This window comes from Cherax quadricarinatus, chromosome 95 (genome assembly GCF_038502225.1).
Source record: "Cherax quadricarinatus isolate ZL_2023a chromosome 95, ASM3850222v1, whole genome shotgun sequence".
In the NCBI taxonomy this organism is placed as follows: Eukaryota; Metazoa; Arthropoda; class Malacostraca; order Decapoda; family Parastacidae; genus Cherax; species Cherax quadricarinatus.
Window position 1 is genome coordinate 883,458 of NC_091386.1, and position 18,491 is coordinate 901,948.

General features: G+C 41.3%; 1 protein-coding gene across 7 annotated transcripts in view; it reads left to right on the plus strand.

Annotated features, from left to right (window-relative positions):
* The first annotated feature begins 5,766 nt into the window (after window positions 1–5,766).
* The window catches only part of LOC128703919 (lysine-specific demethylase 9), a 46,952-nt gene continuing 34,227 nt past the window's right edge, over window positions 5,767–18,491 (plus strand). For 6 of the 7 annotated variants that reach the window (XM_053798795.2, XM_070104838.1, XM_070104840.1 and 3 more), the window contains exons 1-3: window positions 5,768–6,022; window positions 15,838–16,004; window positions 17,463–17,552. In XM_053798795.2, the coding sequence (XP_053654770.2) occupies window positions 5,788–6,022; window positions 15,838–16,004; window positions 17,463–17,552 (492 nt within the window). In that variant the 5' untranslated portion in view covers window positions 5,768–5,787. Of the gene's footprint in view, window positions 6,023–15,837; window positions 16,005–17,462; window positions 17,553–18,491 lie in introns of all 7 variants that reach the window. The other variant, XM_070104839.1, reaches the window with a different exon arrangement.

Below are 18,491 nucleotides of genomic sequence, written 5' to 3' on the forward strand. Positions count from 1 at the left end.
GTGTCCCCCTGTTACTGTGTCCCCTTGTTACTGTGTCCCCTTGTTGCTGTGTCCCCTTGTTGCTGTGTCCCTTTGTTGCGGTGTCCCCTTGTTGCTGTGTCCCCTTGTTGCTGTGTCCCCTTGTTGCTGTGTCCCATTGTTACTGTGTCCCCTTGTTGCTGTGTCCCCTTGTTGCTGTGTCCCCTTGTTGTTGTGTCCCCTTGTTACTGTGTCCCCTTGTTACTGTGTCCCTTTGTTACTGTGTCCCCTTGTTACTGTGTCCCCTTGTTGCTGTGTCCCCTTGTTACTGTGTCCCCTTGTTGCTGTGTCCCCTTGTTACTGTGTCCCCTTGTTACTGTGTCCCCTTGTTGCTGTCCCCTTGTTGTTGTGTCCCCTTGTTACTATGTCCCCTTGTTACTGTGTCCCCTTGTTGTTGTGTCCCCTTGTTGCTGTGTCCCCTTGTTACTATGTCCCCTTGTTGCTGTGTCCCCTTGTTACTGTGTCCCCTTGTTACTGTGTCCCCTTGTTGCTGTGTCCCCTTGTTGTTGTGTCCCATCTCTGGAACATCCTGTCTCTGTCCACCTTGTCTGTTCCAGTATACAATAATTTAGGACAATTAACCATGGGTTTCCCAGCATGTGATAAATGGTTTTGAAAACCGACAAGTTGAAGAATTGAGACACTTATGCAACATATGGGAATCTTTATTGAAGAAATGTTTTGCCACACAGTGCCTTTATCAGTCCAATACAAAGCAGGAAGGTGTAAGCAGAGTAGGAGTTTGAGGTAATCAGTCCCTCAGCCTGGAATCGATGTGTTCAGTCCATCACTCCTGTAGGAAGTACAGCATAGGGTCAGAGAAGGGACTTATATACTGTAGTCATGTGAGTGGAAGTAGGAGGAGGCGGGATCACAGTGGGACCATCCACTAGTGCAAGTAGGTCTTCGTCCAGAGGTTAGACAAGTGTTGAAGAATTCTTTATATCAAGATCACATGATATTGCAGTGTCTGACAGATAGGATCTTGATATAAAGAATTCTTCAACACTTGTCCAACCTCTAGACGAAGACCTATTTAGGCTGTGATCCCGCCTCCTCCTGCTTCCACTCACCTGACTACAGTACATGAGCCACCTCTCTGGCCCTATGTTGTAGTAATGGTAGTAACTATAACCATAATTTCTAAAGGGGTGGACCGGTAAGCCAGCGGAAGGCCTCGGTCAGATGACCAAAAGCTCCAATGGCGGGTCATCATTTAAGACCCTAAGAACCTAACCTAACCTAATCTAACCTATGTTGTACTTCCTACAAGACTGATGGACTGAACATATCGACTACAGACTGAGGGACTAATTACTTCAAACTCCTCCTCTCTCTATACCTTCCTGCTTTATATTGGACTGATGAAGCCACTGTGTGGCGAAACGTTTCTTCAGTAAAGATTCCCATATATTGCATAGGTTTCCTAGCATAAATGTTATTTGTTACAATAGTTTGTACGCATAAATAGATGACATGGACGTACGTAAGTAGTGTTGTATGTGAATCTAAATTCCGGGACTCACGGTGTTTTGGAAGGAAATATTCAGTAAAACTGAAATAAAAATGAAAATGGGACAGGTGTCCTTAAATAAAAAGGATAAAAGCTGATTCTAACAATTGGATCAGATGAATCCTCGCCAAAAATCCACCAATTCCAGATGCCCCAACTCTGCCAGAGTTAGTGACCGACTTTCTGATACAGCCGTAAGGATCTGCAAAGCAGGAATTTATTTTTTATTTTTACATTATATTATTTTTATTATTATCGATAAGCGCTAAACCCCTAGGAGTCATACAACACTGTACCCTACATACAATTCTATCAATTTATCTGAGTATTTTGTACGTCGTAGTCATGGTTTCCCCTCCATCCTTCCATCCTATAGGGTCTACCGTATAAATTCCACGAGTCTTACCTCATAACGAACCCTTCTTAGTTCCGGGACTAATCTGGTTGCATATCTTTGCACCTTTTTCAAATCTTTGAATATGTGTCAAGTGTGGGATCCAGATTGATGTTGCATGTTGCACGGTGGACCTCACTTACTTTGTGTATAATAATAATAATAATAATAATAATAATAATAATAATAATAATAATAATAATAATAATAATAATAATAATAATTACTACCAGTACATGATACAACTTATACAGACCATAGCTGACACCAATGACATACTATATAGAAAGTCCCTGGTTATGTAGAGCATTTCGGGCAAATTAGGTCAGTTTCTGTCCCCAGGATGCGACCCACAGCAGTCGACTAGCACCCAGGTACCTATTTTACTGAAAAGTGAACAAGGACAACAGGTGTCTTAAGGAAACACATCCTTAAAACACCTACTGTCACTGTTCACCTAACAGCAGTAAAATAGGTACCTGGGTGTTTGTGGACTGGTGTAGGTCGCATCCTGGGGACAAAAACTGACCTAATTTAACCAAAATGTTCTGTATAACAAGCCGCTTTCTACATAGTAGTATGTCATTGGTGTGAGCTATGGTCTGTATAAGTTGTACCATCTACTGGTAGAAATAAAAATTATTATTACGGTGAGGAAGTAGGTGTGAGGAAGTAGGTGAGTGTGTGAGGAAGTAGGTGTGTGAGGAAGTAGGTGAGTGTGTGAGGAAGCAGGTGAGTGTGTGAGGAAGCAGGTGAGTGTGTGAGGAAGTAGGTGAGTGTGTGAGGAAGTAGGTGAGTGTGTGAGGAAGTAGGTGAGTGTGTGAGGAAGCAGATGAGTGTGTAAGGAAGTAGGTGAGTGTGTGAGGAAGTAGGTGTGTGTGAGGAAGCAGGTGAGTGTGTGAGGAAGCGGATGAGTGTGTGAGGAAGTAGGTGAGTGTGTGAGGAAGCAGGTGAGCGTGAGGAAGCAGGTGAGTGTGAGGAAGCAGGTGAGTGTGTGAGGACGTAGGTGAGTGTGTGAGGACGTAGGTGAGTGTGTGAGGAAGCAGATGAGTGTGTGAGGAAGCAGGTGAGTGTGAGGAAGCAGATGAGTATGTGAGGAAACAGGTGAGTGTGAGGAATCAGGTGAGTGTGTGAGGAAGCAGGTGAGTGTGTGAGGAAGCAGGTGTGTGAGGAAGCAGGTGAGCGTGTGAGGAATCAGGTGAATGTGTGAGGAACCAGGTGAGTGTGTGAGGAAACAGGTGAGTGTGTGAGGAACCAAGTGAGTGTGTGAGGAATCAGGTGAGTGTGTGAGGAACCAGGTGAGTGCGTGGGGAACCAGGTGAGTGTGTGAGGAACCAGGTGAGTGTGTGAGGAACCAGGTGAGTGTGTGAGGAACCAGGTGAGTGTGTGAGGAACCAAGTGAGTGTGTGAGGAATCAGGTAAGTGTGTGAGGAACCAGGTGAGTGTGTGAGGAACCAGGTGAGTGTGTGAGGAACCAGGTGAGTGTGTGAGGAAACAAGTGAGTGTGTAAGGAACCAAGTGAGTGTGTGAGGAATCAGGTGAGTGTGTGAGGAACCAGGTGAGTGTGTGAGGAACCAGGTGAGTGTGTGAGGAACCAGGTGAGTGTGTGAGGAACCAGGTGAGTGTGTGAGGAACCAGGTGAGTGTGTGAGGAAACAGGTGAGTGTGTGAGGAACCAAGTGAGTGTGTGAGGAATCAGGTGAGTGTGTGAGGAACCAGGTGAGTGTGTGAGAAACCAGGTGAGTGTGTGAGGAACCAGGTGAGTGTGTGAGGAACCAGGTGTGTGAGGAACCAGGTGAGTGTGTGAGGAAACAGGTGAGTGTGTGAGGAACCAAGTGAGTGTGTGAGGAATCAGGTGAGTGTGTGAGGAACCAGGTGAGTGTGTAAGGAACCAGGTGAGTGTGTGAGGAACCAGGTGAGTGTGTGAGGAACCAGGTGAGTGTGTGAGGAACCAGGTGAGTGTGTGAGGAACCAAGTGAGTGTGTGAGGAATCAGGTGTGTGAGGAACCAGGTGAGTGTGTGAGGAACCAGGTGAGTGTGTGAGGAACCAGGTGAGTGTGAGGAAACAGGTGAGTGTGTGAGGAACCAAGTGAGTGTGTGAGGAATCAGGTGAGTGTGTGAGGAACCAGGTGAGTGTGTGAGGAACCAGGTGAGTGTGTGAGGAACCAGGTGTGTGAGGAACCAGGTGAGTGTGTGAGGAACCAGGTGAGTGTGTGAGGAACCAGGTGAGTGTGTGAGGAAACAGGTGAGTGTGTGAGGAACCAAGTGAGTGTGTGAGGAATCAGGTGAGTGTGTGAGGAACCAGGTGAGTGTGTGAGAAACCAGGTGAGTGTGTGAGGAACCAGGTGAGTGTGTGAGGAACCAGGTGTGTGAGGAACCAGGTGAGTGTGTGAGGAAACAGGTGAGTGTGTGAGGAACCAAGTGAGTGTGTGAGGAATCAGGTGAGTGTGTGAGGAACCAGGTGAGTGTGTAAGGAACCAGGTGAGTGTGTGAGGAACCAGGTGAGTGTGTGAGGAACCAGGTGAGTGTGTGAGGAACCAGGTGAGTGTGTGAGGAACCAAGTGAGTGTGTGAGGAATCAGGTGTGTGAGGAACCAGGTGAGTGTGTGAGGAACCAGGTGAGTGTGTGAGGAACCAGGTGAGTGTGAGGAAACAGGTGAGTGTGTGAGGAACCAAGTGAGTGTGTGAGGAATCAGGTGAGTGTGTGAGGAACCAGGTGAGTGTGTGAGGAACCAGGTGAGTGTGTGAGGAACCAGGTGTGTGAGGAACCAGGTGAGTGTGTGAGGAACCAGGTGAGTGTGTGAGGAACCAGGTGAGTGTGTGAGGAAACAGGTGAGTGTGTGAGGAACCAAGTGAGTGTGTGAGGAATCAGTTGAGTGTGTGAGGAACCAGGTGAGTGTGTGAGGAACCAGGTGAGTGTGTGAGGAACCAGGTGAGTGTGTGAGGAAACAGGTGAGTGTGTGAGGAACCAAGTGAGTGTGTGAGGAATCAGGTGAGTGTGTGAGGAACCAGGTGAGTGTGTGAGGAACCAGGTGAGTGTGTGAGTAACCAGGCGAGTGTGTGGGGAACCAGGTGAGTGTGTGAGGAACCAGGCGAGTGTGTGAGGAACCAGGTGAGTGTGTGAGTAACCAGGCGAGTGTGTGAGGAACCAGGTGAGTGTGTGAGGAACCAGGTGAGTGTGTGAGGAACCAGGGGAGTGTGTGAGGAACCAGGTGAGTGTGTGAAGAACCAGGTGAGTGTGTGAGGAACCAGGTGAGTGTGTGAGGAACCAGGTGTGTGTGAGGAACCAGGTGAGTGTGTGAGGAACCAGGTGAGTGTGTGAGGAACCAGGTGAGTGTGTGAGGAACCAGGTGAGTGTGTGAGGAACCAGGTGAGTGTGTGATGAACCAGGTGTGAGGAAAGGGGTTATATAGGCAAGAAGGTACATGAACGATTCCATACTAAGGTGCGTTAGCAGGTGAGTAAAGTACATAAAGAGCTGAGTGAAGTGCGTGAGGCAAGTGAATCCCTAAGAAAGCAGCTGAGGAGAGTGTGTGTGCGTGAGACAAGGCATGTACGTGATATGAGTGCGTCAGAGTGCAAGTGTGAGTGTATGTGAGGCGCTGCTGCTGGGTGACGCACACAGCCACCCCACACTGCCACCCACCCACAAAAACCCAATTTTAACCCCATAACCCCCCCTCCCACCAACCCAAAACCCACCCACACCCCTCCACAAGGAACCCATCTACCCACACAAACCACCAAAACCAAAATCCGCCAAGTAACCCCCCCAAAAAACCCAATTATAATTAACCAAAAGGTGACGAAGGAGCAAGACCTTCTAGCGGCTAGAGTAAGAAATAACATCCGGGAATCAGTGTTATGGCGGCCGTGAGGGAGGGAGAATATGACGCAGAAACTACCCACTTACCTGTTACTAATGGAAAATGTGTAGGGGATGAGGTGAAGGAGGAACAAGAGAGCCAGGTAGAGCAAGTTGAGAGCCTCGTCCAGGGGAGAGATAAGGGGAGCTTCAGGAATTTTCCAGGATTTCTGGACATGTCGTCGCCAGCTTCTCCATCTTCGTTGGGAAAAATGGATTCAAAGTATTCACCAGGTATAGACTTGGCTTCCAGCACATCTGGTGGTTGCTTTGTGTCCTCTACTACCTGTCTAATTACCCTTAGGCCTATTGAGGCTGCTTGTAGGCCTAGGAGAGCCTGACATTCCTCTCAGGCCTATGCACCTGTTCCCCCCAATAAGCTTATAAATCCTACCAACTTATTAAACCCACTTATTTCACACTTTTCCCCCACTGGGGGTGTTACCCAGTGGTTAGTACACCACCTATAGGCTGAAATATCGTGTAAATTAAGCCTCCTTCCCCCTCAAATACCGGAAATAAGTCATTTTATATCTCGGTTTTTATTCCAGGAAATCTTTCAGTTCAGCGTAGAAGGAACTTGACGCCAGTAATTGCGTTTTAAGTGGTCAGGTGGGGGTTTAGGTGGGTGGTGGGGGCCGGCAGTAGGTGCTAATGCTTTCTAATTATGTACCTGGGCTTCAGGTGCCTCATATATATAACTGTACCTTATCCACACTACAGGTTAAGCTATCAGACGTCTCCCAAGACGGATATTATGGCAGATTTCTTCATTTTTTCTTATTCTCCCGCCTTATATACATCCAGGTGTGTGTATCTGGGTATATACACACGTATTTTATATCTGTGTGTATATATTGAGGTGTAGAATGAGGTTTCTGAAGCCATAAAGCCTATAGTGCCTAGACATAATAGGCTCAATTTGCATTGCAACCCAGTATTATAAATACAAAATCTTAATGTATTACTTGCAAAGACATAAAATAAATAAATGCAATAAAGCATTTGGGAAGGTTTGACCAGTCAATGGGGACTGATTACCCCAGAGTCCTCTATGTTCTCTGTATTGGACTGATGAAGCCACTGAGTGGCAAAACGTTTCCTTAATATTTCCCATGTGTGGCACAAGTGTCTCATTTACATTACATAGACTGAGGTGTGTATATCTCATTGTATAGATGTGTATATATGTCAGCCTATATACACAAAGGTGTTTTATTGTATACACATTGACAGGTGTTTATATCACTTAAGTGTGGTGTGTATTTTACTATATATATGGGTGTATTTATCTCATATACACTGAGGTGTATATCATATACACTGAGGTGTATATCATATACACTGAGGTGTATATCATATACACTGAGGTGTATATCATATACACTGAGGTGTATATCATATACACTGAGGTGTATATCATATACACAGGTGTATATGATATACACTGAGGTGTATATCATATACACAGGTGTATATCATATACACTGAGGTGTATATCATATACACTGAGGTGTATATCATATACACAGGTGTATATCATATACACTGAGGTGTATATCATATACACTGAGGTGTATATCATATACACTGAGGTGTATATCATATACACTGAGGTGTATATCATATACACTGAGGTGTATATCATATACACTGAGGTGTATATCATATACACTGAGGTGTATATCATATACACTGAGGTGTATATCATATACACTGAGGTGTATATCATATACACTGAGGTGTATATCATATACACTGAGGTGTATATCATATACACTGAGGTGTATATCATATACACTGAGGTGTATATCATATACACTGAGGTGTATATCATATACACTGAGGTGTATATCATATACACTGAGGTGTATATGATATACACTGAGGTGTATATCATATACACTGAGGTGTATATCATATACACTGAGGTGTATATCATATACACTGAGGTGTATATCATATACACTGAGGTGTATATCATATACACTGAGGTGTATATCATATACATTGAGGTGTATATCATATACACTGAGATGCATCTTATATACACACTGTATATAATATATATAAACTGAGGTGCATGTATATTATATACATTGTATGTGTGTACCATATACACTGAGGTGTGTATGTCATATACACTGAAGTGTGTGTATATCGTATACACAGGGGTGTACATATCTCATATACACTGAGGGGTGTGTGTATGCCATATACACTGAATTGTGTGTATCTCATATACACTGAATTGTGTGTCATATACACTGGTGTGTGTATATCTTATATACACTGAGGGGTGTGTATATCATATACACTGAGGGGTGTGTATATCATATACACTGAGGGGTGTGTATATCATATACACTGAGGGGTGTGTATATCATATACACTGAGGGGTGTGTATATCATATACACTGAGGGGTGTGTATATCATACACTGAGGGGTGTGTATATCATATACACTGAGGGGTGTGTATATCATACACTGAGGGGTGTGTATATCATATACACTGAGGGGTGTGTATATCATACACTGAGGGGTGTGTATATCATATACACTGAGGGGTGTGTATATCATACACTGAGGGGTGTGTATATTATATACACTGAGGGGTGTGTATATCATATACACTGAGGGGTGTGTATATCATATACACTGAGGGGTGTGTATATCATATACACTGAGGGGTGTGTATATCATATACACTGAAGTGTGTGAGTACATTAAAATGTATATATCTCACTACAGACACTTGAGATGTGCAGATCTATGTATACACCCTGAAGTGTGTATCAGGGTATACATATTTATATACTATATCTGTATATACACTAAGTTATATATACATTGAAAGATGTTTCTCCTAGTGTATATACTGAGGTGTGTATATGTATGTATGCACGACTATCTGTACTTTATGTATGTATTCTGTATATATTTATGTATGTGTGTGTACTGCATGTATGTATATGTATGTGCATGTGTGGGTGTGTATGTGGCTACAGAGTTCAAGTCACAGCTCTTGGCCCCGCCTCTTTGCTGGTTGCTACTAGGTTCAGTCTCCTGGCTTCAAAAGTCTTATCATACCTCTTCTTTGAGATGTTTGGATCCTGTGTGTGTGTGTGTGTATATACTTGTAAGGGTATGTGTGTACATGTTTGTGTATGCACATGTGTGTACATGTTTGTGTATGTACATGTGTGTATATGTGTGTTCATGTTTGTGTATGTACATATGTGTATATGTGTATACATGTTTATGTATGTACATGTGTGTGTGTGTACATGTTTGTGTATGTACATGTGTGTATGTGTGTACATGTTTGTGTATGTACATGTGTATATGTGTATACATGTTTATGTATGTACATGTGTGTATGTGTATACATGTTTGTGTATGTACATGTGTGTGTGTGTACATGTTTGTGTATGTACATGTGTGTATGTGTGTACATGTTTGTGTATGTACATTGTGTGTGTACGTGTTTGTGTATGTACATGTGTGTGTGTACATGTTTGTGTATGTACATGTGTGTACATGTTTGTGTATGTACATGTGTGTACATGTTTATGTACATGTGTGTACATGTTTGTGTATGTACATGTTTGTGTATGTACATGTGTGTACATGTTTGTGTATATACATGTGTGTACATGTTTGTGTATGTACATGTGTGTACATGTTTGTGTATGTACATGTGTGTACATGTACATGTGTGTACATGTTTGTGTATGTACATGTGTGTACATGTACATGTGTGTACATGTTTGTGTATGTACATGTGTGTACATGTTTGTGTATATACATGTGTGTGTACATGTTTATGTACATGTGTGTGTGTACATGTTTGTGTATGTACGTGTGTGTGTACATGTTTGTGTATGTACGTGTGTGTGTACATGTTTGTGTATGTACGTGTGTGTACATGTTTGTGTATGTACGTGTGTGTACATGTTTGTGTATGTACATGTGTGTGTACATGTTTGTGTATGTACATGTGTGTGTACATGTTTGTGTATGTACATATGTATGTACATGTTTGTGTATGTACATGTGTGTGTACATGTTTGTGTATGTACATGTGTGTGTACATGTTTGTGTATGTACATGTGTACATGTTTGTGTATGTACATGTGTGTGTACATGTTTGTGTATGTACATGTGTGTGTACATGTTTGTGTATGTACATGTGTGTACATGTGTGTGCATGTTTGTGTATGCACATGTGTGTACATGTTTGTGTATGTACATGTGTGTACATGTTTGTGTATGTACATGTGTGTGTACATGTTTGTGTATGTACATGTGTGTGTACATGTTTGTGTATGTACATGTGTGTGTACATGTTTGTGTATGTACATGTGTGTGTACATGTTTGTGTATGTACATGTGTGTGTACATGTTTGTGTATGTACATGTGTGTGTACATGTTTGTGTATGTACATGTGTGTGTACATGTTTGTGTATGTACATGTGTGTGTACATGTTTGTGTATGTACATGTGTGTACATGTTTGTGTATGTACATGCATGTACATGTTTGTGTATGTACATGTGTGTACATGTTTGTGTATGTACATTGTGTACATGTTTGTGTATGTACATGTTTGTGTATGTACATGTGTGTGTACATGATTTATTAGGTTTAATGATTAAACCTAATAAATCAGTTAATCCTCTTTTATCCTAATGTTAGTATATGTCTTGGAGTTATATTGTTTGGAATTAACATGTTAATACCATTGCTTACTTTCCACACAGTTGAGTTGATTCAATTATCATGATTAATTCCTACAGTAACTTACTGCTAGGTTTTAAATAAGATATTACAAGGTCCTCCTTGGTAATTTACACATATGCTGCTATGTATGATAATTCATGCAACTGTATATGTGTATCTATACCTGAATAAACTTACGTGACCCTTCAGGGTTTCGTACTTGCCATGACTGTAATAATACTGTACAGTATTAATATGTATTGAATGCCCTTTTATTATGTCTGGCAGCCTTATTATCATGTTTGTTTACCGTTTTTTTTATTTATCTCTTCTCTATGCACCCTTCTTATCTTTATCTCCGATGCATTTCAGATAATATACTGTATGTATTAAGGTTTTTAAATAATTTGTAACATACAGTACAGAATACAGTATTTTCAGCATACAGTAAAATTATATGGATATATATTTAAGTTGTTTAGTGGAATGGATTTTATTACCTCATGTAAGAACAATTAGAGATAATAGACGATTCGTATATACTGCCACTGTCCTTTCAAGGGGGGGGGGCCTTGATGCTGGTATAGGGCTCTTGATCCAGGTAATTGGAACTGCTTTCCCTTTCCTTAGATCAGAACTAATTACCTACAGCTGTAGCACTTTTCCTGGAATATAGTAACTGCAACACAGATCTAATGTCTTATTAAAATAGCTATGGCAGAACGTGGTTGCAACAAGAAATTATTTGTTTGGTACTCTTGTTTAATAAAATAATTTATGTTAAGCACTAAACCCATGTGGGTCTTTCAGTACTCTTGTAAGATTCAGAAGAATGTACCAATGTCTAAATGAAATGTATGAACTATGTAGGGACCCTGATAGAATTAAATCGTTTTGAGGAATTGTGACTTGTCAGGATGATAATAATTCTAATATTCTTTATTTCTTCAATTTCATGATACAACTTATACAGACCATAGCTGACATCACTGGCATACTGCTATATAGAAAGCCCTTTGTTATGCAGAGCATTTCGAGCAAATTAGGTCAATTTTGTCCCCAAGATGCAACCCATACCATTCAGCTAACACCCAGGTACCTATTTTACTGCTAGGTGAACAGGGGCAGCAGGTGTCTTAAGGAAACACATCCCAATGTTTCCAGCCGTACTGGGGATCAAGCCACAGATGACGGTGTGTGAGCCGAGTGTGCAATAATAGAAAGTTGTAAATTCACATTACCTATATATGTGGCCTACCTAAATTGCTAATGAACAAGTAGATGCTCCATATAAATTAGAAAGTAAAAAATATGGAGCATCTTATCTATCTACTGTAAATCAGTACAACGATGATAGCTTTCAAAAGCAGTGTTAACCCGTAAACGGTCCAAACGTATATATACGTTTTTTTCAACATTTGAAAGTACAGTGGACCCCCGTATAGCGAACTTAATCCGTGCAAGAGGGCTGGTCGTTATGCGAAATGTTCGCTATGCGAATTAATTTTCCCCATAAGAAATAATGGAAATAAAATTAATCCGTGCAAGACACCCAAAAGTATGAAAAAAAAATTTTTTTACCACAAAAAAATGTTAATTTTAGTACACACAAACTGAAAAAGGCATGCACAATTACATGACACTTACTTTTATTGAAGATCTGGTGATGATTGATGGGATGGGAGGAGGGGAGAGAGAGTGTTAGTGTTTAGAAGGGGAATCCCCTTCCATTAGGACTTGAGGTAGCAAGTCCTTTTCCGGGGTTACTTCCCTTCTTCTTTTAATGCCACTAGGACCAGCTTCAGAGTCACTGGACCTCTGTCGCACAACAAATCTGTCCATAGAGCTCTGTACCTCCCGTTCCTTTACGATTTGTCTAAAATGGGCCATAACATTGTCATTGAAATAGTCACCAGCACGGCTTGCAACAGCTGTGTCAGGGTGATTTTCATCCATAAAGGTTTGCAGTTCAACCCACTGTGCACACATTTCCTTAATTTTTGAAGTAGGCACAATGGATTCCACAACTGGCATAGGCTTCTCAGGGTTAGCCCCAAACCCTTCAAAATCTTTCTTAATTTCCATACTAATTCTCACCCTTTTTACCACAGGGTTGGCACTAGAAGCTTTCTTGGGGCCCATGGTCACTTATTTTCCAGAAACAGCACCGAAAACACTGTAATAATACGAAATATTCCGAGTGTATGCTTGAATGTTACCGCGGAGGCTGGCTGGTAAACAATGGACGCGTCTCGGACGAAGGTCGCTGAGCGGGTTTTTGTCCACTATGCGGGGCAAAATTTTGGCGAACAAAGCGTTCGCTATGCGGATTGTTCGCTATGCAAGGCGTTCGCTATGCGGGGGTCCACTGTATGTAAAAAAGTAGATCTTTTTGTTTTTTTACATTTGAAAATGTGTAAAAAAACTTAGATCTACTTTTTTTTTTGTTATATTTGAAAATATGTAAAAAAAACGTAGATCTACTTTTGTAGCACTACACATGTGAACGTAGATCTGCTTGGACCGTTTACGGGTTAAAGAAAACTAAATTAAATTACCTGTTTGTGTGATATTGCAGCAACAGTTGTCAACTAGTGAAAAAATATAGAAAACAGAATAAGCTTTAGTTGTAAATGGTATAGTGACATAGATTGTGGAGTTCTGAATATTAATTAAATAATTTTTTAACACACCGGGCATCTCCCACCAAAGCAGACTGACCTGGAAAAGAAAAAACACTTTATTCTTTGTTGTAGTAACTCCTAAATTGATTGTTAATATGCTAGAATTCTCATTACTTGTATTCCTTAAAATAATTAAACTTCATAAAAGTGTTTACTGTTAAAACCACTTGAGACTATATATATAAACAATCAGTTTTGTTGTATTAATCTTAGGATACAAATATTTATTTCCTTATTAAGCTTACAATGTGCGGTTTACATGTTATAAGATTCAAATTACAAAGATGGCCAAAGGTGACCAGGAGGCCTGGTCACAGACCGGGCCGCGGGGGCGTTGACCCCCGGAACTCTCACCAGGTAACTCCAGGTATCACTTTGACTCATGAAATCGTAATGACACGATTGCAAACAAACCATACCACGGGCGGCATTGAACCCGCGGGTTCATCTTCACAAGATGTGCGTGTAAGTACACACATCTTCACAGGATGTGCGTGTAAGTACACACATCTTCACAGGATGTGCGTGTAAGTACACACATCTTCACAGGATGTGCGTGTAAGTACACACATCTTCACAAGATGTGTAAGTATACACATCTTCACAAGATGTGCATGTAAGTACACACATCTTCACAAGATGTGTGTGTAAGTACACACATCCTCACAAGATGTGCATGTAAGTACACACATCCACACAAGATGTGCGTGTAAGTACACACATCCTCACAAGATGTGCATGTAAGTACACACATCCACACAAGATGTGCGTGTAAGTACACACATCCTCACAAGATGTGCGTGTAAGTACACACATCCTCACAAGATGTGCGTGTAAGTACACACATCCTCACAAGATGTGCGTGTAAGTACACACAGCCTCACAAGATGTGCGTGTAAGTACAGTACATGAAAGCACTCAGGTTTTATTTCCTATTTTCACTTTTTTTTCATAGTATTTGCAACCACACATTTTAAATTGTGATTTTTTCCATGGATTATGCTACATAAATATTAAGAGTATTCACTAATTCAAAATTGTAATTTTAATACAAATTACTTTAAGAATGAAGCCAGCTCTCTGAATTAATACAAAATATGAGTGGATAGTATATGTCTTATCTAACAATATATATAATAGTGGAAGGAAAAATGGAACAAGCATACAGACAACACTGGATGAGAGACGGGGTTTCAGAATATGTTTTTTTTTTTTTTTAATAAATTATTGTCAGGATCACATTAAGGTAAGAAGGTGCTTTTTGACACTACCTTTAAAGTGGTTGACAGATAGGGAGCCTCTGGAATCTTCAGTCAGAGAGTCTCAGGTTTTAGGCCCTTTTATTACCTGGAGTTTTACCTGGAGAGAGTTCCGGGGGTCAACGCCCCCGCGGCCCGGTCTGAGACCAGGCCTCCTGGTGGATCAGAGCCTGATCAACCAGGCTGTTGCTGCTGGCTGCACGCAAACCAACATACGAGCCACAGCCCGGCTGATCCGGAACTGACTTTAGGTGCTTGTCCAGTGCCAGCTTGAAGACTGCCAGGGGTCTGTTGGTAATCCCCCTTATGTGTGCTGGGAGGCAGTTGAACAGTCTCGGGCCCCTGACACTTATTGTATGGTCTCTTAACGTGCTAGTGACACCCCTGCTTTTCATTGGGGGGATGGTGCATCGTCTGCCAAGTCTTTTGCTTTCGTAGTGGGTGATTTTCGTGTGCAAGTTCGGTACTAGTCCCTCTAGGATTTTCCAGGTGTATATAATCATGTATCTCTCCCTCCTGCGTTCCAGGGAATACAGGTTTAGGAACCTCAAGCGCTCCCAATAATTGAGGTGTTTTATCTCCGTTATGCGCGCCGTGAAAGTTCTCTGTACATTTTCTAGGTCGGCAATTTCACCTGCCTTGAAAGGTGCTGTTAGTGTGCAGCAATATTCCAGCCTAGATAGAACAAGTGACCTGAAGAGTGTCATCATGGGCTTGGCCTCCCTAGTTTTGAAGGTTCTCATTATCCATCCTGTCATTTATGCTTAGTTTTTACACAGGTTGAGTTGGACGTGGGGAATATTGTACAGATTTTTGTCTAGTGTCATGTCTGTGAGTTCTGTTGCAGCTATCGAGAAAGTGTTTCAGGGCAGGATTAATATTTAAATTGATTGTCCTGTTTATGTAGCATGCACACTAATATAAGTGACTAATGTATATTGAGTAAATTTGAACTTCTCAAGAGTGGGGGAGTATGTTGTCTGGCACTAGACTGAGTGATCATTTGTGTAACTGCACTGCCTTTTATTGAGTTATTATTGGTTGTAGGTGATTTGCAGTATAGTGGATCCCCAGGAACAAATATCATAGGTGAGGTAGGGATAAATCAGAGTAATAGTAGTTCTGTTTAAGGTACATAGTAACGTATCTTAGAGAAGGTGCCAACTAGCTTAGAAACATTTTTTGCTCGCTAACCACTTAAGTGAGAAGCAAGAAGAGAAATTGTCCAACTTAGAATCACAGTTTTCAAATCTTATGATAAATATTTTTAAGGTTTATATTGACTGGTAATAGAGAACAGCACCATTACTGTTATTTCCTTTTGTCCATCAGAGGAAACTACAGACATTCAAAGCTTGCTTATTATGATTTCTTTATTTCTAGAACCGCCTTTATGCAGTGCAGAGTCAGGTCCATTAGACACAAGTGATCACCACCACCATCACCACCATCACCACCACAGGGATCATCACCACCACCATCACCATAAGAAAAAGAAGCACAGGGAAAGAGACAGAGACCGGGCCCACCATAAGAAACACCGGCACAGGGTAAGTTTTCAATTTACAAAACACTGATATGTTTAAATGCCAAGATCCTCCATATTAATACAGGATAAAATAATGAAAATACTCTACCTAATGTAATGAAAATGCCTTTAATTTCAAAATATTCATTTCACTGGTAATGGACTTCATGGAATTTGGCTCATACTGTATTTATTAGCTGTCTGTTGAACTTACCCAAATTGTGAAATGTTATTACCCCTTTAAAATAAATAAAGATACATATGTATGTCCTAGGTAGTAGGTTGGTAGACAGCAACCGCCCAGGGAGGTACTACCGTCCTGCCAAGTGAGTGTAAAACGGAAACCTGTAATTGTTTTACATGATGGTAGGATTGCTTGTGTCCATTTTTCTGTCTCATAAACATGCAAGGTTTCAGGTACGTCTTGCTACTTCTACTTACACTTAGGTCACACTACACACACATGTACAAGCATATATATACACACCCCTCTGGGTTTTCTTCCATTTTTTTACTAGTTCTTGTTCTTGTTTATTTCCTCTTACCTCCATGGGGAAGTGGAACAGAATTCTTCCTCCATAAGTCATGCGTGTTGTAAGAGGCGACTAAAATGCTGGGAGCAAGGGGCTAGTAACCTCTTCTCCTGTATATATTACTAAATGTACAAGGAGAAACCTTTGTTTTTCCTTTTGGGCCACCCCCGCCTCGGTGGGATACGGCCGGTGTGTTGAAAGAAGAAAAACATATGTATGTATGTATGCATGGGTGGTGAATGTTGCAACAAGGAGGAGGCTGGAGGCAGTGGAGATGTGCCTGAGGGCAAGTTGTGGTGTGAATATTATGCAGAGAATTCATAGCTTGGAAATTAGAAGGAGGTGCGTGGTTACTAAAAGTATTTTCCAGTGCGCTTAGGAGGGGTTGTTAGGTGGTTCGGACATTTAGAGAGGATGGAACAAAATGAGTTGGAGGGTGTATAAATCAGCAGTTGAAGGGAAGGCAGGGCAGTTGTCCTAGGAAAGGTTAGAAGGAGCAGGTAAAGGAGGTTTTGTGTGCTAGGGGCTTTGATGTCCAGCAAGCATGTTAGAAGTGAGTGGGGGCAAGTGATTTTTATGACTTGAGGTGCTGTTGGAGTGTGAACAATTTACATTTATGAAGGGATTCAGGGAGACCAGTTACCAGACCTGAGTCCTGGAGGTGGGAAGTAAAATGCCTGCACTCTGAAGGAGGGGTAGGGATATTTGCAGTCTTAAACTGTAGTATTGGTACCCCACTGGCAAGACAGTAATCAAGTGAGAAATGGTGAAAGTGTTTCTTCTTTTTTTGGCTGCCCTACCTTAGTGGGAGATGACTGGAATGTTAAAAATATGTATACGTCTTTGTATTTTATTAAAAGACAGTATTGTTTTACTGGCCTTTCTTCGTCTTTCTTATTTGCTTCCATATTACTGTACTGTAATCTAAAAGCTAGTTTCAATCTTAGGATAAAGATCGCAGTGGAGAAGCTCGTATCAGATGGAGAAGTGAAAATGGAAGCAGTGGCAGTGGAACACCAGAGCACGATGCTTCAGAGGTATGAGATAACCTGGAGAAGTGGCTTATATACTGAAGTCAGGTGAGTAGAAGCAGGAGGAGATGGAGTCACCATTGGACAAATTCACTGGTTTAAGTTGGTCATGACTGTAGGCTGGGTAAAGGCAGAAGAATTCCCTGTATCAAGATCCCAAGATGTTGCAACATCTCATATCAAGATGTTGTAATATCCCTGTATCAAGATGTTGCAATGTCTTGAGATCTTGATACATGGAATCTTTCTATGCTTATCTAACCTGCGACCTACTTACACCAGCGGATTTGTCCAGCAGCGCCTTCTGCTTCTAATCACCTGATTGCATAAACTGTGATGGATTGAACACGTAAACTGTTTTAAAGCATTTGTATACTGTATGTGTACTGCATTTAGTTTTCTGTGTTGGTTTTTATTACTGTAACCAGATTTAGACAAATGACATATATTAATTTTAGTTATACTGTATTTTAGAATTTTTCAGTATTCACATTTGGCATTATCGTAGGTTTTTATTATTATGTCATTGCCTTATTTAAAGGCAGGGTGAGTGTGAATTCAGTATTCCCTCAAAACACGGCCTAATGACAGAACTGATAAAACAATGGCAGTGCTATATTTAATTCTTCAGATTTGTTTGTGTGTAAATACCGTACATGAATATTCGTCCTCTTTGTTTGCCCTGTATGTAAGATGTATTTTGTAAGTTCTTATTCGTAATCCCTTATGTAAAGGTAATATATATTTTTAACTTTTGCATGGAAAGATGCATGAAACGAGATTTACTCACACTGTACAGGTATCCCTGTCTCTCTTACACAGTAGATGTAGTCCAGGCCCACTGCGGTTGTATTAATCTCAACCAGGCTGTCAACACTTAACCCGTAAATGGTCCAAGCAGATCTACGTTCACGTGTAGTGCTACAAAAGTAGATCTACGTTTTT